At 45.2% G+C, this 25,215-nt stretch overlaps 1 protein-coding gene across 10 annotated transcripts; it reads right to left on the bottom strand.

The window, feature by feature from the left end:
- Nucleotides 1-9,553: 9,553 nt before the first annotated feature.
- Zbtb21 (zinc finger and BTB domain containing 21) lies at nucleotides 9,554-24,288 on the bottom strand. 10 transcript variants are annotated; one of them, XM_021229405.2, is made up of 5 exons: nucleotides 24,058-24,268; nucleotides 20,173-20,349; nucleotides 19,145-19,287; nucleotides 13,656-15,246; nucleotides 9,554-13,055 (listed from the first exon to the last, which is right to left on the bottom strand). In XM_021229405.2, exons 3-5 carry the CDS (start codon nucleotides 19,214-19,216, stop codon nucleotides 12,067-12,069), a joined length of 2,652 nt encoding a protein of 883 aa, XP_021085064.1. In that variant the 5' UTR covers nucleotides 19,217-19,287; nucleotides 20,173-20,349; nucleotides 24,058-24,268; the 3' UTR covers nucleotides 9,554-12,066. The 10 variants fall into 10 exon arrangements, with proteins under 10 accessions (XP_021085064.1, XP_021085065.1, XP_021085063.1 ...); XM_021229406.2 differs by having other exon boundaries at nucleotides 15,081-15,246; nucleotides 24,058-24,267; XM_021229404.2 differs by having other exon boundaries at nucleotides 9,554-15,246; nucleotides 24,157-24,278.
- Nucleotides 24,289-25,215: the final 927 nt, after the last annotated feature.

The following is a 25,215-nucleotide window of genomic DNA, read 5'->3' as shown; positions in this document are numbered from 1 at the left end:
GATGATTTCTTCTAGTTCCATCCATGTTAAGGGCTTATTTTGCTTATAGTTCCGCACCATAGTCCATTTATCAAAGGAAGTCAGGGTAAGAATGGATAAAGGACAGAAATCTGGAGGAGGGAGCTAATGCAGAAGCCATGAAGGAGTGTGGATTATTGGCTTGCTCCTCATTGCTTGCTCAGTCTTATAGCACCCAGGACTACCTACCCAGGGGTGGCACCACCCATAATGAGCTTGGCCTTTCCATATCAAATTTTAATCAAGAAAATGGCCCATAGGCTTGCCTACAGGTTGGTCTGGTGGAGGTATCTTTACAGTTGAGGTTCTCTCTTCCCAGGTGACTCTAGCTTGTGTCGGAGTGACAAAGAACAACACAGTGTCCTAGGAATTTGGTTTCACTTGCTATACTTTTGGGAATCAGTCACCCCTCAATTGCTGCAGAAGAGGAGAGGTCCCTGCACTCTTCTTCTACAGCCATGCCCACTCATATCAACCAAAGAGTTCTGTAATAAATCATGGAAATGTCCCCAGGGTTAGGCACCAGGAGAGCCACAGTCCCCTTGATGTTGAGAGAAACTCAGGAAAGCTGCCCTCTGTTCCATTCTGGGTGGAAGGAGAGACAACCTGGATAGGTTCTATGTGTGGCAAAAAAGTCAGCTGGCAGATGAGAAAAGCCTTGACCCAGGAGTGCCAACCCCTGGCACTGATGTTATAGGGATCCTCTGTCCTGGGAAGTTCCCTGCCTGCTTGGGCCCAAGGCACCATGGGAAGAAGTAAGAGCCTAGGAAGAAATGCCCTTGGTCCTGTCCCCCGTGTGCTCCTCCCCACCCCCTACCTCCCCCCCCCCCCCCCCGGCTCAATGGGATTCAGGATAAGAGCGTGGCTGTGGCAGTAAGCAGTGCTAGTTTTCAGGCACCCATGGAGGCCTTGAGCCTTACGTGCCTCATTCTGGGGCGCATGTGAGCTGACCGCTTCCTTGCAGATCAAGGGTCCTAGAGGTGACGTGGGGCTTCTGTCTGTCTGGGAGAGAACTGGAATCAGAGCCTTAAACTGACCCCTTGAAACACTGGTGGGAAACGCAACACAAAACGTGACCCACAGTGAGTTCTACAGGACTGTCACAAGACTCTGAGGGGCAGAGAGCCACAGAGATGCTTCCAACAGACTTTCTTCTGGGCTGAAATTCTGTTAAGTTAGAGTATGATGAGGAACAAAACAAAACACAAAATAGCTGTAACCACTCACACAGGAAGAATTTCTCAGTGCTCTCTCTGTCTCTGCTTCTATCTCTGTTTCTCTCTCTCTTTCTCTCTTTCTTTCTCTCTCTCTCTCTCTCTCTCTCTCTCTCTCTCTCTCTCTCTCTCTCTCTCTCTCTCTCTGTGTGTGTGTGTGTGTGTGTGTGTGTGTGTGTGTGTGTGTGTGTGAGAACTTCATTCAGGTGCTGTTTCTGATTCATCCTCTACCTTGTTTTGAGACGGGATCTCCCTCACCAGCCTTGAGTTAAAAAAGCAGGCAAGGCTGGCTGGTCAATGAGTACTAGGGATCCACTAGTGTCCACTTCCACAGGGCTGGGAGTATAAGCACTAGCTACTCTGCCTGGCTTTTATGTGGATTTTGGAATCAAACTCAGGTCTACAGCAAGCACTTAACCAGTTGCATCTTCTTCCCAGCCCTACCTTTAGCTTTGAGTAAAGTCTGCTTTACTGCCACAGCTGGGGTAAATGAGCAGAGATATTTGGGGCTTAGGGTTCCGAGTGCTAGGAATCCAAGAACATAGCTCCAGAATCTGTGAGGGCCTCATGATCCACCATGTGAGGCAACACAGAGTGAGAACCAGCAAGAGGACCGAGTCCAAGGCATGACCTACCTCTCTCAGCACACCTGAGCAGCTTCATGACTCACCTCTCTCAGGACAGCTAGTCACTTCCTGGGCCTCAGCACAAATCCTCATTGCCCCAGTCCTCTTAAGGCCCATTGCCAATACTGTTGCATTAAGGGTTGTTTGCTGCATGAGAATTTGAGGGGCATGGCTTCTATTGAAGCCATGGTACTAGAGGTATCTCCAGGCATCTGAATTGTGCTTGGCTGATGCCCAGATGCCCCTGATCTCAGCAGGTGTTCCCTAACAGGTCTGCCCTTGGCTGGCTTTGATGTTAATAGTTCTGGTCTGTATTCTGTTTAGTACAGTTCCTTATATGAAGGGAATCACACTAAGGAATGCAGATGAAAGAAGAAACCTGTGAATTAAAGCATGAGGATTTGTATGAAAAGAAAAATTCAGAGCTAGGTGTGGTGGCTTGTGCCTGTAATGCCAGCACTTGAGAGGCTGAGGCTGGAGGATCACTGTGAGTGTAAAGGCTAGCTTGGGCTACAGTCTAAGATCCTGTATCAAAAAAAAACTAAGTCTAGTAGTTCTTTATTGTTACTGTGACAAAATAGTTGACAAAGGCAGCTTAAGGAGCATGGAGCAGGAACACGAAGCAGTGGGCAGGGAGCAGAGAGTGCTGAGTGCTGGTGTTCAACTCTCCTGAAAGTCTGGGACCCAAGCCCACCAGATAGTACTACATTAAATAATTTATCCAGAAACTCCATCACAGGCATGCCTACAAGTTTGTTGCCATGGGTAGCCTAAAACCCGAAAAGTTGAAAATTGAGATGCCATTAAATACCAACCTGAATATGTGCCAATAAAGACAGTGTCAGGGCTTTCTGACTCGTACTCATCTACCCTGGGTCCCGGATCATATGCCCATGGTGGAGGCTGGACATTGGGTGCTGAGTCTCAAAGAGGAAGGAGACCATGGGTGCTGATAAGGGGGTCAGAGGGCATCATAACAGTGTTCTGCAAAGCAAGATGTCTCTGCAAAACAAAATGTATGTGGAGTCAATTTTTTGTTTTCACTTCTCATGTTATTTCTGTCTTTTGTTATAGTCAGTTGTTTGTTTCCTTCTCTTTTTATAGTCTGAGTTTGTTACCACACACCTATAGCAACCCTGTTTTGTCCCTAGCTCTGTCCTATATGCTTTCATGTCAGTTTCTCTTATTGTCCCCCAATACTGTTTCTGATTCACTTTGGAGAGAGCGTCATTACCTAACTGGGGGCCAGGTAAGGATTCCGGGGTCTCTGCTAACCTCCCACTTCCCACTAGTGTGTGTTCTAAAGTCTTAAAGTCTTAAGTCAGGGATCTTAAAGGGCAGTGTAAGGGGAATGTCTAGGGGTATGAAACAGTCTCAGGATTGGTGTGCTTCCAGGTTTGGGTGACCCGCCCTGTGTTGATTGGTTTAGCTGGCAGCGCTGTGCTTTATGGCTCTGGATGTGCTTTATGGACAGTGCACACATGTGGAGGTCATAGCACAGCTTTCAGGAGTTGCCTCCTTACTCTAACTGGACCTTAGAGATCAAGTGAACTCAGGCTGTCAGGATTGGTGGCCTCTACCAAGCCATCATCTTTTTTTAAGGACTATTTTATGTAGTCTATACTGACATTAACTAGATAGATAGCAGAGGGAGACCTTTAACTTTATTTTGATCTTCTTGCCTCCACCTTCCTGAGTGCTTGAACTACAGGTGTGTGTCACTATGCTAAGGTTATGGTCCTAAGGAGCAAAACAAGGGCTTCCTCATGCTAGGCAAGCAATCTACCAACTGAGTCCAGTCCCTTGATGAACTCTACAGAAATAACTTGTAGATCCACCTCAATGGTCATGGCATCTCACAGAACAAAACCTCTGCCTCCTTACATGCCAAATGTCCTTTCTCAGTGGCACAGATAAAAGATGCCTATCCTGTCTTCCTGATGTCCCCATTACATCAGGCAGGTCAGTGCACTTATTGTTTTAACTACATACCACCTCTGTTACCAAAGGTGGAGAGAATCCATAGGACTTTCTTCCCAGATGAGCAAGCCAGATGCCATTCCATCCTCCTCCTCTAGGATGTAGCCTTATATGTGTGTACGTGTAAACACACACACACACACACACACACACACACACACACACACACACACACACGCGCGCGCGTGCGTGCGCTTGTTAAGGCTGCCAAAAGGAAGGGTGGCACCCACTGTCTGGTCCTTAAATTCAAGTGTTATGCTGTGGCTTAGGGAGCCACTGGAAGTGAAAAACATGGTTAACTCAGGTTTACCATGAAAATAATGAAGTGTCAAGCTTCTATATACATGAGCCACTTTCAAGCTAGAAATCTTATCTAGGTAACCAAGCTCTACACAACTGTGTCCACACATATACCAAGCATTAGAGAGGTACCGGTTTCCATTACATTCTCTCTCCACCCTAATTAGCTCTCCTATTCCTCTTCTTTGTTTACAAACATTTAATCTAAGTATACATATGCCTGTGTGTTTATGTGTGAGTATATGCACTGAGTACTGGTGCCGTTGGAGGCCAGAAAAGGGCATCACATTCCCTGCAGCTGAAAGTACAGGCAGTTCTGAGCTGCTCAGTGTGGGTGCTGGGGACCAAGTTCAGGTCCTATGAACTAGCAGTCAGTACGCACACTTAAACGCTGAGCCGTGTCTCAGTCCCCTCCTCCTCATGTGTGTATGCATGTACAGAGGACACTCTCAGGTGTTATTTCCCAGTTGCCATCATTTTGTTTGTTGTGGGCCTGGAGCCCACCAAATAGTCTAGGATGGTTGGCTGGCAAGTCCCAGGGATCTGCCTGCCTGCCTCCCTGGTGTTGGAATTACCATTGTAAACCACCATCTGACTTTTTCCATGCTCAGCTTTTAGGTATTTGTTTATTCATTTATTTTTGACACAGGGTTTCACGATGTGTCTCTGGCTGGCCTAGAACTCACTTATGTAGATCAGGCTGGCCTCAAACTCACAGATCTATTTTTTCGTCTCTGACCTCTAAGTGCTGGAATTAAAGGAATTGTCACCATGCCTGGCAATGCGAAACTTTTATTTATTTATTAGTAAGTCCAAGGGATAAAACTCAGGTCCTTATATTTGAAAGATTACTGAGCTAACTTCCCAGTCGTGTGTGTGTGTGTGTGTGTGTGTGTGTGTGTGTGTGTGTGTGTTCCCCTTTAAGTCTGGTTGCTGAAGGGCATAGGGAATCCACATTTGAGTGCCAATGAGCATCCATGTTTCTCCTCTGACCCCCACCCAAAGTAATTGGATTTACTAAGGAAATGACTACTTTCAGACATCTTGGAGGAAAAGAATGCCATAAAACATCTTATGCCCCAAAACAAAATACATGAAACAATATTCAGACTAATTTAAGCATTAAATACATACTGAAGGCAACAGGCTATAGCCAGCTGTATAGAAAAGGATCAGTTACTCCATAGCACACAAGAGTAGATAGGTAAGTAGGAACAAGAGAGTGGGAAGGGCTGGAGAGATGGCTCAGCCATTAAAGGCTAGGCTCACAAACAAAAATAGAACAAGAGGGTGGGGAAGTGTGGTGCTGTGTGGGTTTTTTTGTTGTTGTTTTTCTTCAGGAAAGAAAATCCATTAATAACTGAAGCAAGGGTGAGATGAGGCAATCCCCATTTGGCAGTGACTACAAAATAAGAAATAACTTAGGCAATGGGTATTAGCCAAAACTACAGGGTAAGGATGAGAAAAGAAATGGGATTTTAGAGTCTTGAAACATCTATAAATTATGTTCTGGCTGCAAAGAAGGGAAAATACAGAGAAGATGGGCAGCATCTGCCTCATGCACAAGACTGAAAGGAACCAGAAACTACAGTTTTGTATGTGTTTGTGTCCCAATGGTGGCATGTGAAGAGAATATAGCTTCTGAGTTATTCTGGCTCCAAACATATGCATGGCAGGGGCAAATCCAATCAAGGGGCACTCTATCAAAGGACCAGCTTATAATTGTCTAAATGATCAAGGCTACGAGAATTGTAGGTTAAGGAATGTCCACATGGAAGACCAGCTATGACTTGGCTGCCTAAGACTGCAAACAGAAATATAATGAGAGCTAACCTAAATCTGGTGTCTTACAAACACTTGGTGTCAGCTGTTATGTCCCTTAAGGTGATCTCATTTGAGTTGCACCCCAAGAAGCACCAATGACTTGCACTTAGCTTGTCACATACTTGTGATGGTGTTGGTAGCACCTAGCAATACTTGAGTTTGAGTGGCTTGCCTGTCTAAATCTGGCCATTCCTTCTGGGACTGCAACTCATGCAGAAATTCACTGCTACCTGAAGATAAGTTGATTTGGCTGTTCCTTACCTGTAACCAGATTTGTTGCCTATTTATCAGATATCTAGTAGGCATCATTCTAGGCTAGGATTGGGAATATTGAAAGATATAATACCAAGTCCTGGGTCTGCTTCATCTAGTGAGGTAGATCAGAAATGGGCAGAAGATAGCACGAGGTGAGTAGCTGTCAGGACTTTATGGGGCCATTTAAGAGGAACAGCTAGTTTGGGTTGACAGGAAAAATGGGTGGAAAGAGGCCAGGACATTCTTCATGGAGAAAACAATGCCACCCATAGCAAGTAGGGTTCAGGCAAAATGTAGGCTTGGGATTCCCTAGAGTGGGTGGACTGAGGGATCTGTTATGGTTTCCACTTGAAATGTCCTCCAAAGGCTATGTATGTGCTGTAGGTTTGGTGACCAACCAGGGTCCCACTGGGAGGTAGTGTAGTCTTTGGGATGGAAATCCAGTTGAAGAGAGTCAACAAAGCTGTACCTCAAAGGGGACCACAGTGCCTAGCTGTGAGGTGAGCAGCTCTGCTCTACAATGTGCTCCACCATGATGTTCCGCCTTGCCATAAGCCCAAAGCAATGGAGCAGTTCACCATAGACTGCAATCCCTGACACTCTGAGACAAGTAAGCCTTTCCTCCTTCAAGTCACTTCAGGGATTTTCCATGATGGCATGGAGCTAACATGGCTCCACTGTGGAAGACAGGGTGGAGAGCCAGTCATATCATCCCCAAATCAAAGCTAAAGCTGGGACTCGGGTGGTTATTCTGTAAAGCACTATGCATCACAGGGACATACTCTCCAGTGCCTTGCATGAGTTGTACCTGACACCTGACCCTCCTGTACTCTATAGCCCATGTCCATAAGAAACCAAGAAACACTGGACATGGGTTTTGACAGCATGGCACTTAGAGATTTTGTGTGTGATGAGGTCTGAGGAGAAGGCAGGAGACCAACAAATCTAAACCCAGAAAGCTGATGGCTGCCAAGGGGAATGTTCAAATTCCTTAGCTCAAACTCGGTTCTGTGTTGAACAACTGGGTAAGCAAGGGGAGGGAAAAGGTTAATAAATGGCATTCTTGGTCTCTGGTGTAGTATGCTGAAGAAATTTAGGTACACACACCCAACACAGACTGGCTTCAGATACTGGCAAGAGAAGCGAAGCTGCTGCAGGGGATGCAAGCAGCTTCATCCATCAGTGGAGGAGTTTGCCCATTCTCTCTCTGCCCTTTCTATTACTTTGGTGACATAACCACAGCCAGGTGTTTGCAAAAATAAAGTGGGACTGTATCCCTTGGATGGAGGAGCCCCATTACAACACAAAGGCTGTTCTCAGGTGCTGTCATGTACTTACATCCTCCTCGCTAACACAAGATCACCCTTGTGAAAGTAAAGAAAACCATGGTTTCCAACTGAATCTGTACAGGAAAGACACAAAGCAGACAGGCACAGATACACATGCATTTAGTCTTAATGTTTACATACCTGTGGTATCAACTTAGTCTGATAACTGAGAGCTCTAGCAACCTAATTCCACAGGTACTTTGGAATAGGGGTGGGAGGTTGGGAAATCAAGTGTCCCCAAACTCTCCAGTGCTGCTCCTATCATCCTGGGAAGAGCATCCCCCTTCACTATCACCAACAGCGCTGGTGGTTTTCAAAGCACAGAGGATACCAATGACATAATTCAGAGCAGAGCACAGTGCAGATTTACTGACCCATCCATTGTTGGTACCATTAAACAAAGGAAAGACTACAGAAATGGATAGAATAAGCAATGGAACATCGTCACATTCCTATCTTACTATGCATTTTTGGTTCCCAAAAGGTTATTTTAAAAAAGTCAAGCAGTCTATTCTGCAAAGGCATAGAACAACAAAACTTGTACACAACTGTAAAACCTGTTTGCTTTCAGTTAAACAGTATTTGATGAAAAACTGCTCTCAGGGCAGTTTGGATTAAAGCCAGCTACAAATGGCTACCTTCTGAGAATATTAACCAGCAACTGCAGTATGCACAAATGACCCAAGAATGTAGAATCCAATTGTTTTAAAGATTTACAGGAAAATACTTAGGATTCTCCAAAGTCTGTCTCTGAAAGGAATCTTTAAAACATTAGACACTAACTTTCCTTTCTTCTCTAGAATCTGAACCCCAATTTAGTTCCCAGCCCGAGAAAAGTCCCTAGTGGTCTTCTTCCCAGCTGGAGTCCTCACGGAGGACTCTGAAGAGCATGCTAAAAAATCATGAAAACATTAAATGCCTTACAGTGCTAAAGCTACAACAAGGAAATTGAATATTTTGACTTGTTTTTTTGGAGACAGTCTCACTATGCACTCCAGGGCTCAGCTTCCCAAACAAAGAATAGTGATGATAGAAAGTACCACCACACCTGGATTAAAAATCTATTTTTAAAAGAACACTTAAGGAGGGTAAGCCCTGGCATTATTTGAGATATTAATGCATTTCACAACTACCCCCAAACCACCAATCAGATATTAGAAATTAACAAACTGACTTTGGATTTGGATTTCTATAAAGGTTAATGGATAGGATTTTGTTAAGAGAAACTTTTTATTTGTGAGTAGCCTTCCCGCCAGCCTGGTTCTAGAGCCGCATCAGTCCCAAATAAACACACAGGAGGCTATATTCATTAGGAAGCTGTTGGCCTTGCTTGTCTCTTACTGGCTAGCTCTGCTTTAAGTAATTACCTCATAATTGTTAATCTAAGTATGTCTCTTACCGGAGAATAGTTCCGGGCTCCTACCCCATGGCGGTTACATGTTGAACTCCTGTGTTTCTCCTTCCCAGAATCCTCCTGGACTCCTAGTCCCACCTATCTAGATTCCTATTGGCACAACAATACTTTATTGACAAATAACAGGCAAATAACAGGACTTCCCCAACAGGATTTATAAAGAAATCTGAAGGAATGAAAGCTACTTATTTTGTATTAAGGAAATGTATCAAAACACACACACACACACACACACACACACACACACACACACATCCATGAGAGCCCAACTACAGGGTACACAGGCCGGCTTCGGGCACTGCCTTCCAGTCACCAGGCCTGGGAAGGTAGTGTTCAGGCCTCTGTCCAAAAGACAGGGCCCATCTTACCATCTCAGTTACCACTTTCATTAGCACCAGCACGGGCTACATGTAGGTTCAGGTGGTAAGCGACTGAGTACCAGGCAATCTTTTTAAAGAGAAGGACACATTCTGAAACAGAAAAGCAGAACACACTCAGCCCTGGTCAGCTGTCCATCTGGCAGAACCACAGATGTATGAACTAGTTTTAAAGGGAGAATTGGCTTAGCAACCTGGAAATGCTAACCCTGAAATGTATGGATATATTAGTTTATTACTCTGAGTGGGAAAAACATGCTTTAGGTACTCAATCCTCCCCACATAAAGAAAACAATTCATTAACAAGTTCTCAGGTTAACAAAGAATATATTAAAACAGTTTACATTCTTTCCACAACTGCATAAAAAAGCAGGCATCTTAAATAATTACAAGAAACAATGTGCTTTCTATACTTGCAAAAATTAATTACAACCAGAAAAAAACATTTACAAGAATATCTTTACTATCTAAAGATTTACAATGATGAAAGACCTATTTACTGAACACCAAATATCTGCCTGCTGGCTGAGATAAACATTCTCTAAAAAACTGTTTACTGAATACAGTGATTAATGTATTTTATTATTTTGTTTCTCAGCATTTAAAATAGTTACATGAGTGGAAGGATAGTTTTTAACACCAAAATAAACTCTGAAAGAGTCTTTTAATATACAGTATAAAAAGCAATAGAAAAGTCACAACTGCATTATAAATGTTTTTGGTTCAAAATTTTATTTGAAATCTTATGTTTTATTCCTAGACAAAAAAGGTGACAAACACTGGTAATTTGTAAATCCTAACAAACATGAAGACCTTACATTTAGATCAAAAATACTTTTTTTCTTTTTTTTTTTGCAACAATATTATTTTATAAATCTTCAAAAATGTAGCATAGGTTCAAGTCCTGGGGCACTGAGCTGGCAATGCCAGATTTGGAGATTATCGCTCTGTAGCTACACAGGAGACGACCATGCAGGGAGATGGCCTTTTAAAAAGTGACACTCCAAGGTGTTTAGAGAGAGAGACTAGACACTCACCACAGGGATTGAGTTCAGTGGACAGCTACCTAGCCTGGCACTAGCTTCATTCATTAAAAGGTGGACACTTTTAGTTCATCTCTAAAATGCATAGTTCAAAAAAGCAGATGGCAAGAATCAGTAGCTGCAACCTAATTTTATTTCCCTTCTCTGAAATTTTAAGGAACAAAATAGGAAACGCAGACATATTTATGGATTTTCAAAAGCTTTTTCAAGTGAAAGAATAAAGGTCAAAATTCCACATACAGCTTCTATAATTACAAAGTCAATTAGTATTTTATAAAAATCTTTGCTTCAATACAAAGACTGCCTTTGCTATCATGGGTGTAGAATGCTTATAATCAGATGGGTAGTATCTCTGCTAGATCTCTGCTTGAAAATGTGAAGAAGCAGCTTGCAGCAAAAGTGAATAGGGAGTTTGTGCTCCCCTAGTTTCCTTTCCAGGTGTGATCCTCCCTCAGAGTGAAATCGAAATTTTGCCTTTTGAAATACTCCACTGAACTTTGTATATTGCCTATGGAGAGGCTTTTATTTACAACCTATGTGGAACAGAAAAAAAGAATCCCAAACCCTAAGTAACAAATCAAGTTGCAAAAACTAATTTTGGACCTTTGCTAGTTTTTTAATATACATTTGCATGTCAGATAGTGACATTTTCACTGCTGTCCACTTCAACACCCCCATAGATATCCTCACATAAGACAGAAATGTGTATGTTGTGCACACAGTTCTTGTAAAGTGCATGAATGCTGCAACGTGGCACTTCCTCCAATCTCTGAAGCTCCTAGAAGGAATGGTAGCTTAGGATGCGGTGAGGCTGTGCTCTGCTAACCTCATGCTAGCAATGCTTATCCCAATGACACCGTAGAGACCAAACACTGTCAGCTCTAAAGTGCCAGTTGAAAGCTGCTATGATACAGAAGACATACCAGAATTCAGTGGCTCTCACAATTAATCTGCTATTGCTGACTGTTGAGCACTCCCCAAACATGTTTCTATTTCTCTGTCTTCCTTAGCACATGACCATCACTGATTATACGAAGTGATTGATAGCTCGTTATTTTATTAGAAAAACCTAAGTGTGACTATTGCTGATTTAAAGTCTCACAATTTTCATACAAAAAGAAAGTTTCATAGGACCACAAAATACCAAATATTTGTCTTATCAAGTGTCAGGATAATTTATTAAAGTTGGGGTTTGTTTTTTCTTATTGCTAAGGTATTCTAAAATCTGACTCAATACTGCAAATGACTCCCTTTCTTTCTCATGTTTTGGCCTTACAAACACGGCTAAGGGGTTACCTCAAACTTAGGTATCTGAAATAATAATAAATTTAAAAAACCCAAAACCAAAAACCTAACAATACCCTAATATCCTACTACCCAGAAAACAAAAACCTCAATCAAGTAATTATAGTGACACCTTGGAATGAGGAACCATGCAATTCACCAACATTAACTCAACTTTAACAGTAACAGAATCAAACCCCTGCTGGCTGAGGTCCAGAACACAATGTTTCCACATTTGTTTCTGAAGCTGTAAGGACATTCCTAGTCAATATCAATTTATCCCCAAACCTAAATTCAAACATAACAATTTCCAACCTTTATTATTTTTTTAAAAAATGTTGTCTTAGGACACAGTTCACAAGCCAAGGGCCTGCTGTTTTGACAGGTGAGAGGGGTAGGTCTTTTAATTGTGTGTCTGCTCGTGACTCCAAAGACTGAAGGCGGTCTTGAAAGTCCTATGGCAAAGCTTGCACATGAACTGTCTTTTGAATGTGATTGCTGAAAGGGGAGGAGCGTGGTAGAAGAGGGTATCTGACTCCTGGGGTGCAAATAGCTTCTCTGTGGCTGGGGTCGGGTTCTCAGGAAGGCCTGTGGGGCTGTCGGGCTCCAGGGGCTGGATCTTGGGCAAGGGTGGTGGAGGTGGTAGAGGTGGTGGTGAGGGGGAATTTGTGGGCACAGGACACACCTCAGCCTCTTTCTGTGCAGGCTCCTCTGTGGCCTGAGACATGTGGGACTGGAAATGACTCCAGAGCCGGAAGTTGGTGCGGAAGGCTTTGTGGCACACGTGGCAGATGAAGGGCTTCACGGAACACAGCAGCTCCTGGTGTCGCTCCAGCTGCTTGTGTGCCGTGAACATCTTTCCACATTTCTCGCAGGGCCACAGACCAGCCTCCTTGCTGGGACCAGGCTCCTTGGGAGCTGCACTGGCCTCAGGAGCCTCCTCCTCGGCCTCCTCCACAGGCTCCTCTTTGACTTGGACTTTCAGTTGCTTTGAAAGACTCAAGTCTTCAGGGAGGCAGGAGGAATCCTCAGAATCGAAGTTCACTTGCTCTGAAGAGTCACTAAACACTGTGTCCTCTTTTGGAACAACCACGTGGTTTACCTTGCTAGGCTCAGCCTGAGGCCTGGGAGCAGCTGCCACTTCACCGTTGTGGTCCAGGGTGGGCAGGGAGATGTTGTCTGCTGAAGCCATGTTGTTCTGGTTGTGCACTTCCACCTGGTGCCGCCAGATGCTGAAGGAAGACTTGAAGGTGCGCATGCACTCCAGGCAGGTCAGCTTTTTGTACTCACACCTGTCCTCATGCTCCTGCTTCAGCGCGGGGGAGAAGAACCTGAGGCTGCAGTAAGGACAAACGGTGGCGTTCCGGCACAAGCGCTCGTGGTTGCCTTGCTCTAGAAGAGAAGAGAGCTTAGCATTACAGAGGCGGCACGGGTAAACCTCCTTGCTCTCTACCGCGCGTGCCAGAGCCTGCTCTTTTGGCTTAGCAGCTCTGCTCACTCCGAGGGGCCTCTCTCCCGGGTGCATCTTTATGTGCTGCTTAAACTGAGAGAGAAAGCGGTATGCCTTGCCACAGTAGGCACAAATGTAGGCCCCTTTGGCTCGGGAGCGCAAGTTCCTCTTGATGACTTGCTGTGCTGGGGAACTACTCTGTCCCTGGAAGCCAGGCTTGCTGCGCCTCAGCTTAATGATCAGGGCCTTCTTAATCTCCCTCTCTCTCACTATGTCAATCAGTTTTCTTTGGAATTTCTCATCCAAAACTGCATGGGAACTAGAGGCTGGCGATGGGTTCTTCACTATGCCGTGTTGGGTCTGACAGTGTGTCCACACCTTGAAGTTGGTATGAAACCTCTTGTGACAGATGTCACAAGCGTAAGGCTTCTCTGGGTTATGGTACATGTTAACATGGCGGTGAAGACCCGCGGTTGATCTAAAAATCTTAAGGCAATGTTTGCATTTAAATTTTTTGTTTGGTCTCGTCCCCTCCAACTCACCAAACTCCTCTCTGTTTAATTCAGAATCTGGGAAGTTGCTGTCAAGGGAGGGAGGGCTCCTGCCCTCCTCACAGTTCTCTTCTGAGACAGAAGGCCCAAGATCATTTGCCCTTGCCTTCTTCAAGGGTGACCTTCTGTCTGCCTGGAACCGTCTCTTTGCTGGGAGTCTGCTTATGTCCTTCTGGTCTTCCTCTGTTTTGAGGTACAGGTCTCTCGTAGTTGTTGCTGCATCTCCCACGGTGACCCGGATGATGTCTGAGGGATCCGAAAGAGGGCTGCTAGGCTCAGTCTTAATGCGCACCTCAGTCACAGGGGAGGTTCCCTCCCTGTCTGTTGACTGCGAAGCACTAAAGGACCTGAGGCGGTGAGGCTGTAGCACTTGAGGTCTGTCATCCAGGTTTTTTTTTTCACTGCCATCTTTTAAAGATGACTTCTGAGACACTGCACAGAACACACTGCCTGATGCCTCATTTGCTGCTGTGGATGATCCCTGGGATGACTTCAAATCTATGGAGGGGGAGTAGACAGGAACCTGGCTGTCCATAGACAGTGACCGCCTGAGGAGGCTTTTCACTAATGGGCCACTTCTGTCAACGCTCTGATTTGCAGAAGCAGGCCCGCTGGATGGAACCACCAGGCCTAGCTTAGAGTAGTAGAGCAAGTTCCTATCCTCCCCCTGACTGCCTCCTTTGCTAGTTTCTTTTAAGAGATATGGAGTCTCTGATGAACTACGAAGAGACAGAACAGGTGGCCGTGGTCTCTTCAGTGCCAGCTCAATAGCTTTCCCCTTGGGTAGCTGGCTGCTTACCCCTGGCTTATCGTCTGTGGCCTCCCTGTCTTGTAAAGGCTTTGGAGGTAGGACTGCATTCCTCTTAACCAAACTGCCCCTGTTAGGATCATCCAAAGCCCCAGGCTGTTCAACAGACTTTGCATATACAGCAGCACTATCCTTCGGCCAACTCTTTTCAGTTAAAGACAGACTGTGAAGCGGTTCTGACGGCTTGGCCACAGGTGGCTTATTGGTGCTGGTCTTGACTGCACCACTTGGCGAGACCACGGTAGCATGGCTCAGGTCCTGCACCGCTGGCCCACTGGCTTTCCCTGGCACTTCGCTTCTGCCCTGACACACGATGACACTTCGCTTCTGAGAGCTGGTCTCATCATCTTCCGTTGACACTCTTTTCCTGTTTGGACAGGCTGGAAAAGGAGCCTGAGGGGCTTTGGCAACGATGTTGGTCAAGAAGGAGATACCAAGGCTATACCCCAGCTCCTGTACAGCAGCAAGGCTGCCCTTCTCCACAAAAAGGGAGGAGGAGTAAATGTAGTTCAGAACGTTGTCAAAAGCATCAGGCTCACAGAAGTCCAGCTGAAAGACAGTCTGTGCCTCGTTCTCCTTATTCGTGAATAAACTCTGGAAGTACTCACTGCTGGCAGCCAAGACGTTCTTATGAGCCCGGAACTTCTGGTCCCCAACAATCAGGAGTACATCACACAGCTGTCCCTTGAGGCGCTCCTCATTGAGGGCACTGAGCAGAGAAATGGCATGTGCCGGGTTGATGTAATGCAGCAGTCCCTCCATCCTGCAGTTTATCTGGAAGACAGGTGAGACCATCAGCATTTGTATTCCATCAAAGGCCTGCTTGAAGTTAACACACAGAGATGATACTTGAAAATGAGGTTTAACATTTAGGGTCCTTCCCCATCTGATGCTTGGTTACATTTAGTTTATTCGGGGAATAAACTAAATGTGAATTGTCAAAATTCCTCATTCTACCTCAGTTTTATTACTATCAAGAGATATATTTGAATGCAACATGACTGCTAACGATTAATAATGGATTGTGGACTTTTAAAATGAACTTGGAAAGGGAATAATTACTTGCTAATTACTAGGTCAAAGTGTTTAATGAAGGTTAGAAGCATTAGAGAATTAAAAGGTTGTTTTCCTTCTTATACTAATTGCTTGTGATTTTTTAAATGCCATTTTCAACAGCATGGAGAACTTTAGCCTAGCTGTAAAGCTGATTAAGGAGTTTAAACTGAAGGGTTATTGAAATTCTGTTCAAACCTAAAGGTGAGAGAAGGTAACTTGGTGGGTCATTGTGGGTTTTGGGATCAGATACTTGGCTGAGGTGCTAGCTTCTACCCTGTGAGCTGATGCCCTCTATACACAAGCCTGTGTGTGAAGCAGGGTAACAACTGTGCCCTCTTACATGTGTGTGGCAAAGATCAGATGTGCAAACATCTACATCAAACACTCAATAAATGTGCAGCTATCAGTACTGTAAGAATAGGTTTAACCAGATTACCACCCCCTTCCTGGTGCTCTAGGAAAAAGCAGGTTTATCATGGGACATGTCGTGTGGGCTCTGCTCTATGAACACCTCCTCCGTGTGGTCTAGTTCTGTATCACTGACTCTTACCAATAGTACTGCCATGGAACTTGGGGGTGGGGTGGGGAGACAGGTGGAGACAGAGAGAGAGAGAGAGACAGAGAGACAGAGACAGAGACAGACAGACATTGATTTTTACTATTAGAATGTATCCATGGTGACTAGATACATCTTTGACAGGCTTATTCTAGAGAGAATGCTGCCAAGAACCACACCCAGCCCCACATGTAAGTCAACAAGTCCCCAGCCCCCAGCTCTCCAGGGTCAATCTTTACTGGTCACTTGGAAACTAGGCTCTTCAGTTTTCAGAGAGAACAGATTGCACGATGCAAACAGGGGTGTGCTTTTGCCAGCAGAGGTGAATCCAGCACCCACCAGGTTTCCCTTCATTCCTGCCTGCTTTTCTTTAACAGTGACAAGTAACTCATTTACTTGTAACAAGAGCTTGGATGAGATCCTTTTCTTCTGGCAGCCATTTCCATTTACTTGTCACTACTGGTTCACTGTAAGAACCACACATCTGCGTAAAGACACTTCTCATTCTTTACAGGGGTCAGCAGAAAAACAGTAAGCTTAGATTGCCACAAGACTGACTCAGATTGTTGACACAAGGGAAACAGCAGGCAAGAAGCAAAGGCTGGGTCTGTCCACAGGGCAGATATCTGTCAAGTGTTTTTTTGTTTTGTTTTTTAACTCATTCTAATGGTTTGAAACAAGCAATTAAGAACAGATAAAGCACTAAGAAAGAAAACATCAGAAAGTACTAAATGCAGCAAGGGCTTGGGAAACCACTTTCCGCTAAAGACAGAGATATGCCCTGTGTGCAAGTGTACATTCAGTTGAGTTGTACAAGAATTTTTTTCTGGGAGGTCAGAGTCAACCTGTTTCTGGGCTAGTCAATCACTCTAAGTCCCAGTCTATCCCCTGCACAGCAAACAGGGATAGTAACAGCTTCCACACATTGCTGCTGAGGGGCAGATGGGATGATTATACCATCACTCAGTACCTACAGATAGTGCCATCCATCCATCCATCCATCCATCCATCCATCCATCCATCCATCCATCCACCCACCCACCCACCCATCCAATCAGTCATGGAAGTACATTTGAGAAAACTCAATAGAGCAGGGCATGAGCCTGGGGATTATGAAGATAACACAACAGAGGAAAGAACCAAGGTCAAGTAGAACCGGAGCCAAAAGAGCTAGGATTCATGGACAATATCATCTCTGGAGTCAGACTGTAAGGCTGGGTGGTTTGGAAAGGATTTTATTATGTAGAAAATGGAGGGCCACTGGAGGATAATGGGGAAGAAGCCTGAGTTATGTCTTAATTATAACATCGCTGGCTTTATTGTAGACAGCTGATGATAAGCAAAGGACATAGGAGACATCTACTGCTACAATGGCTTGACAGGGACGGTAACTACAAAGCAAGGGAAGAATCAAGGACCCTGCCAGGACAGGGAGAACGATGGCCTTTGTTGAGATGGACTTGGCAGAGAAATCAAGCTGCTTCCCTACCTGCCTTTCCTTTTCTAGGGGATTCAGTTCTGACACTCTACAGGCGAGTGACAACTTATCAATCTTACCTCTGCATCTATTTCCTTTTCTGAGCTCTCTGGAATCTCTGCCCAAACAAACATCTATTAGATAACGTTGTTTTAGGCTCTACTTTTTAGCAAAAAACCAAGACACCAAAACAACCTAAAACCATAGGTGTAAGTTAACATCCACTGAGAATATGCTAAAACTCTACTAACCACAGAGAATGTCAAAAAGACAAGTGTGGCCTAGCTCCTAGAGTTTAGTCTTGCATAGGAATAGCACACAGCAATCTGTTGATACTGTACAGTTATATGGGTACAGAGAAATGTCTATGGATATCATAGGAGATGCAGTACAGATGACAGACACCAGATCCAGGTGAGAGGTAGTCAGATGATGGATCAAGCATGAGAAAGAGACAAGCAGAAATGGTATGGTGACCCAAAAAGGGACAAGGACAGTGTATGCAGCACTACAAACAAGAGAGAACAAAAGTCATCCTGGGAACTGTCATAATGCTGATCTAGATGAAAGGGCTCTCTCTGGGAAACAAAATGAAGACACTGGAAATCAAACACAGAAGAGTGATACCTGTTCCTACAGTCTCTAGAGACACTGAAGAGAAGGCCAGGCAGTGTGGATTCACCTTCACTTATGGGTTGCTTTTACAATTTAATTCAATTATAAGGACTTGAAAGCAATAGTCCCAGTCCTGGTCTAGCTGAAAACAAGGACCATTTGAATTGTTACATTTTGATTATACCAGGTGTAACCGCTTACTGAGTTTAGCAACTAAAGTATAAACACTGCCTTGAGAGAGCAAGCAAAGGAGAAAACAGAGCTTCTGAGTGTTGTGTGGCAATCCAGCACACTATGGCTGGAGAAGTGCAAATGAACTCTCTGGACCTGACCTGTTGACATCTCAGCTGCTTAGTCCTCAGAACAACAGTTATGCTGCTGTGTGTACTTTCTCGATGAATGTTAAGGTATAGCAGACTCATTTTCCTGCATGAGTTAACTAAGATTCATAGCAGCAACAAATCTTATGTACAAACCACACAGTCATTACTGTCCCTGGTCTGCTCATCTCTACCTGACTCATTAATGCAGAAATCCCATCACTTTACCATGGCAGAGGAGCCTGAAAGGTGTGGAAGAAAAGTCCCATTGAAGAGCAGAAGCAGCTGAAACAAACACCCCTAGAAAACCAGATTCTGAAACAAGTTGACCTCTCTATCACTTGGATCTCCCTTCAAATACCTTTCCAAACTGCCTGAGATGGTTCTACTTAATGTTGTTTCCTAGAGATTCAAAGGGGGAAGAATGGAGAGAATTATTACAGCAAAAGCCCATGGTAGCTAGCTCTCCATGGAGAAGTCTTTGGTCTACCACCATCTATCAGGAATGCAGTATTATCAGGACTGCTCATCCTTTCTGAGCAGTAGTATCCTTGCCTGTTCAGTACTAGCCCTACCAATACCACGTGGAAATCTCATGAGGCACAAACAGCAATCTTTGAAAGGTCCAGTCTGCAGAGCAAATCCCACCTGGCAAGTACACATCTTCCTTCTCTCTTCCTCTCCCGAGTGTTTGTGAGCCCGCTGTACACTGTGCATCATAAGAGGTGCTGATGGTGGGAGGTGAACTCGCTGGCTGGCTTCCTGTTCTCCTGCACCTCACATTCCTGTGACTGGGTAGACAACAATGTGATAAAGAAGGCACAGAATAAGGAAGAACACTCATGTCAGGAGGCTATCAATGTGGCCAGGAGGTGGGAGGGTTGGATGAGTGAGTGATGGGTGGGGCATCAGGGAAGACCGGGGACTCATTTGCTATTGAAGTTAAAGTCAAAGGCTCAGAACTTCCAAGAATGTTACCTGATTGGCCCAGGCTTAAAATCTTTTGAAGCTTGCCCTGGCCTCAAGTCAACTCCCCACAAGGACCCTAAAGCCCCTGACAGATAAGACTCAATGAAATTACTTCATGCCATCACACAAATGCCTCTGCTATACTAGATGCTGAGGAGAGACATCTGTATCTTAATATAAATTGATTCAACCCAAGTATTCCCATTCTTATGTCACACAGAACGAGGACTTTGGGTTTTAAGAAAGGTAGGTAATTTTGGAACAGAGTATATTCAGAAAGGGAAGTATACAGTCAGAAACTCAATGGGTACTACAGAGGGTGAGGAGATGGAGAGGATTCAAAATGATTTCCCCTATTTCAATTTAAGAGACTGGTTCCATAGTTAAAAATCATTACAAATGAGCTAGGCTCTGGGACTATTCCAAAAAAATTCACACTAGCAGCACTGTGGGAAATGTCCCTTTACCAACCTAAGGCTAAGTCCTGGGAACACTGCCCCTTTGCAATGTTGGAGAGTGCTTACAAAAACCTAACATGATCCTGAACTCTAGGGATGCAGGTGACACAGGTGAACATTCAACACCTGACTACATACACAAAGCTGATCCCCAAGCCCTCACTTCTGGATTCAGTATTCTCTCTCCATTTGATTTTACTACGTGGTGGCAGGAAGTTGGCTCTGAGCTTCAATTTTATCATCACTCACCTGGTAACATTGCAGACATCCACAAATTATCTGAAGTGCCTCAGGTTTCAAAGCCAGACTTGCTTAGGGAATCCTTCATGGTGTCAAGTTACTGTACTCCACTTCAACACATTTCAGCCTCCCTCTTTCTAGTTCAAATTTGGTTGAAGGGCAGCCTCAGCCAGGAGGATGGCTCCACTGTAATACAGTTTAGACTCTTAGCTATACTGCAGACAAGCAGCCTCTGCTGGTCTGTTCTGGCCACCCAGCAGCTATTACTCCTTCTGCAGAGACTCTCTGTGTTGCTTTGGGAGAACACTTTGCCTAGCAAGTGCAAGCTGATGGTTGTAGAAACTTTCTCCCTGGACTATAGTTCATGACAAGACAAAGGCAAAAGCTGAGTGGAACTGACTAATTGATCTCAGTGCAGTCTGAAAATTCAATGTGTCATTGCCTGACTCATACATTCCTGCAAGTGGTATGGTTTTGTCCTTCGTGGTCCAAGGTTTTTTTTGTTTTGTTTGTTTTTAAGATTTTCCTCAAACTTCAAGAATAATCTTTTTTTTTTTTAAACAATAAATTCCCTTTTCAGTCAGTCAGTTTCTGTTCTGGCATATTTCTGCATGCTGCCTGCTCCTGTCCTGTCCTTCATATGCTACATTCCTCAAGCAAGGCTTTCATTAATGTCCCAGCACACAATCTCTTCCACAAATGCAGTTTGCTCATTGGCTCTCTCCATGTGCAAGGCATGGTTAAATATATTTGAACACATAGGTACTCAAGACAAATAAACTCCCACGGTCTAGAGATAAGGAAATCCCAAAAGTCAATTTTAATGTGCTAAATGTCTTGTTGGAGAGAGAAGTGTGATGGCTGGTGTAGTCCCCAGAAGTGCACAGGGAGCTCAGGAACCATCTTGATGTAATATTTTGTTAAGATGAAAAGACCGAATAATGTTATAATTTCCTCTGTCCTAGTTAAAACAAAATAGGCTAAAATACAAAATCCTTAATAACTGACCTTCAAGCCTCTATACTTTTAAAATCCTTTAGTTACCTTACTGTGGCTTTTCCCTGTTTCTGTCCTAGAGACACAATCTTCCCACCTGACCTCCTCCACCACTCAACCTGAACCATCCTAGACTGTGCCAAACTCCTTTTCCAATATGCTCAAGTTCTAATCCTTTGGGAATACTTTACAGCTGAACATTCCCAGCCAACATCACTAGTTTGTATATTGAAGTCCTTACCTCTGCACCTCAAAAGGCAATCATATTTGGTGCTGCAGTCTTTATACAGCTAATTAAAATAAACTGTGCATTAGAACAGAGACAAACATGGAGGGAAGATCCTATGAAGACATAAGATGCTGTCTATAAGCCAAGGGGAGAAACCCCAGAAGAGCTGGCCTGCCAACACCACTTTTATCTCCAATTTCCAGCTTCTGTAACTATGAGAAAGTTTGTGTTGTTTAGGTCACTGGGTCTGTATACTAAATAAAAGCAGGCCAATAAATACAGTCCTTAACTTACTTAAGCTTAGAACGAGTAAACAAAATACAGGGTGTGGCACATGTCCACAATGCCAGCACTCCAGGCTGATGTAGGAGGATTGAGTTCAAGGACAACATAGGCTACAAGCCTTTGTCAAAGGAAAAAAAAAAAGCAAATGCCTCCTCTGCCAATTCCTTTGCCACACAGAGCAGACACACAACCACACTGTGTTAATTCACTGTCACATGCTAGCTGGCTGTGTGTTCCACCAGGACCTCAAGCTCTTTAAGGTCCAATACATTACTTCTGACATTCTTCATGATGTTCAGTGTGGGATCCTACACAATAAATATGTGATTATTTCCTACCTTCTACTCCAATTAAATTAAGGAGTACAAATGAAGCTCTTTGACTGCTTTCTCTAAATGAAGTTGGCCACTTTACTGCCCTGTTTTAGACTACAGTTTGATTTTTTATTTTATTATTTTCTAGAAAAATCCAAACTACAGACTTCTCTGACATGTCAATTCACCTCTGTACCATGCCTGGGTGGCACTCCATACCATGTAACCCACAAACCTGCATTTCCAGTTTCTGAAACTTAAAATTATCTTCTACCTCTCCTTTACTTGGCCGTTGCACAGAAAGATTTAGCTGGAACTATAAAGCTTTTGCAACTTGCCAACAGCAACACTCCATCCATCCCTCTGCAATAACCCCATAGTGATTTCAATGCATCAGCTTTTGTATGTGAATCTCTCAGATCTCACGTGCTCCCCCCCCCTTCTCAAAGTCCTTGTATTCATCTGTGAATTCCTAGCACAAGGCTTGGCAGGCATCTGCCATGCATAGAAAGCTCACTAGACTTGTTCACCTTTATCTCTGCAGAGCCATGTGGAGCCCAGACCAGGGCATTTTCTCAGCTTTTGTAGCTACACTAACAATTGGACTACGACTCCATCTGCATTTCTGCTCAAACTTCTTGAGGCTCCAGCCCCTGGCTGCCTTCTGAACAGATCCATCTCAGTGAACCCACTTGCCTTGCCTGGCACCTGTGGTCCACACTCTCACACCTGCTTGTCTTCATACATTGCCTCTTTAGGTTGGGGTGATGCGAGCCAGGTCTCCTCAGGCAGAAAGTGATTCTCTTTCCTTTGCCCTTTGGCCACTCTCTGATATCTGTAAAGTCAGCCCTCAATCAGCTCTTAAGTGACTTCTCCTTGTCTGGAGACCTCTATATTAACTCTTTTGTTGCTTTTAGTGTTGCCATACCCAATTTCCCCCACTACATAATACTGTCAATTCCTTGAGGGAGAGCTTCTATTGACTAATTTCTGTTTTCTCAGAATGACACTCTGTATATTTTTACTAAATAAAAAACGCTATACTGTTAAGTGTATAGGCTGAACTAGAGTCCCTTTTAAGTAAGCCAATTTTCTCCTTTAAGGTCAATATTTAGGGGTAAGGTTAAGGGTAATGATTAATTACCAGACGTGGAGGAGGGTTTTTGATGGAAATGCTAACATGGATTAACCTATTTTCGCCCTCTTAAACAAGGTGGGAGGATCATGAAACAAATCCAGGAACTCATGACTCAGGGTCATGCTGATGAACAATCACCGGACTATGCTCTAACACAGATGTCCGAGGACGTAGAGGCGATTGGAGTTCATGCACTAACACAAATATTACAGGCTTCGGATGCTGCTCAGTGTCCCTCAACAGCGCCCCTGTGTCGGGCCACCTCAAGGAGTACCTATCTAAGGGCCCCTGCAAAGTGCTGCAGTGTGTGATTCTCCAGCACCCAGGGCCTCAGGGACGCATAGTGCATGCATGGTTTTTTTGATTACAAGGTGCGGTCTCTCAGGGTGCTCCTGACAACCAGGCCTGGGAGATAGAAGCCCCGGCCCACGTGTGGGCTGCAAAGGAGTCTTGTGCGCTATGTCCCTGGGCGGGAGGGGGGGGTCTTTCTCGGGGAGGTGGGGCAGGGTCTGCACGGGCTCTGGACGTGTCCGCGGAAAGGCTGACCGACAGGCTGTCTGTCACACGCTCCAGCCGCGGCAGGTGCGCAGTGCCGCCCAGTCCCCCCGGCCTCGCGCGCGTGCCGCAGGGCCCCGAAGTGTGCACCCTTGCCCGCTGCGGTGTCTCAACGGCTTTGTAGGGACGCGCGCGCCCGGGTCCATTCCCTGGCTACCCAGGCCACCCGGTCAGGATGAGTAGCTCAGCGGGCCGGAGAATGAGCATGCGCAGGAGCGAGGGCGAGGCCAAGTGCGGGCACAGAGCATGCGCATTGTAAAGGCACACACGGCTACGTGGGAGTCTGAGCATGCTCGGTGAGGACCGCGGCCCCGCGCACGCGTAGAAGGGCCCGGCGCCCGCAACCCACTGGTGGAGGAAAAAAGGAGAGAAATCACCTCAGTGTTACGTCAGGAAAGGCCGCGTTTTGCTGGGAGGCCGTAGTCCCCGACAGGGCCCGACGTCCTCCTAGGGCGCGGGAAGTGACGGTTACTCACCGCTCTTCAGCCCCGGGGCAGGCGCCGGGTCCCTTTCCTCTCACGCTCGGCTCGCGCAACCCGCAGCCGCCGCTGCCGCTGTGATTCCATCCATCTTGAATTTGACGTCATCCCACACCAGGGATGAGGTCATCGCAGGCAGCGCTCGTCACGTGCGCGGCGCTGGGATTGGGTGCCGGGTGGCGGAGGGCGGGCCGGGGGCGGGTCTGCGGGAGCGTGGCCGCCTTGGGGCCCGAGCGTGGGTGCTTCTCCGAGGAGGGGTGGCCATGAGCTCCACTCGGGGACGCCCCAGGATAGGTGGCGGTGTGGCTGTGGGAAGCCCCTGAACGCAGAGCTATCGGAAAGTGGCTCATTTCCATTTCTTCCTCCTGGAGAGAGCTGTAGTGAGCAAGTTCAGCTCTCAGGCTCGCCTCCTTTCAGGTCTGCCGTTCCTCTTATTCGTTCTGTGTCATCTGCAAGTTGATCACAGGGCCAAACCTTTCCTTTTAAAAGGGTGTTGAAGCTGGGCGGGGTGGTGCACGAATGTCATCCCAGCACCCAGGCAGAACTACAGAGCGAGACCATCTCATTAGAAAAACAAAAACAACCCACACAACCCTTCACGGATTCTCTTTTATCCGCTTTGTATGAGGATGAATTACAGTCCCATTTGCTAGATGACTTCATATTCAGCCCCCAGGCAGCTGGTAACTGCAAGTCCCAGCTGTGAAGAAAGGCTCTTCTGGCCACAGGACAGTCGGACAGTTCTCTAGAGACTGGAACATACCAAGTGGCATTTCTATAACAGACCTTAAAAATGCCTAGATCTTAAATTAGGTGTCCCAAATTTCAAGAAGCGTGTGATTTTCACATCTACTTCTGGAGGTGGGATTTAGCCACATGAATCAGGGTAAATAGCTTTATGAAGTGTGTGAAGGGTATGTGGGAGAAGGAATCTTGCATTAGGTTGATCCAATTGGGGGGGGAGTCTTAAAATAGCTCTGATTTTTTTGTTTGTTTCTATACTTTAGAATTTCACACTTAAAGTTTTCTTCTACAATCATTCAAGGGCTTTTAAAA

The sequence above is a fragment of the Mesocricetus auratus genome, unplaced genomic scaffold (genome assembly GCF_017639785.1).
Source record: "Mesocricetus auratus isolate SY011 unplaced genomic scaffold, BCM_Maur_2.0 Super-Scaffold_100008, whole genome shotgun sequence".
Classification (NCBI taxonomy): domain Eukaryota; kingdom Metazoa; phylum Chordata; class Mammalia; order Rodentia; family Cricetidae; genus Mesocricetus; species Mesocricetus auratus.
This window is presented reverse-complemented; position numbering and strand designations above follow the sequence as displayed.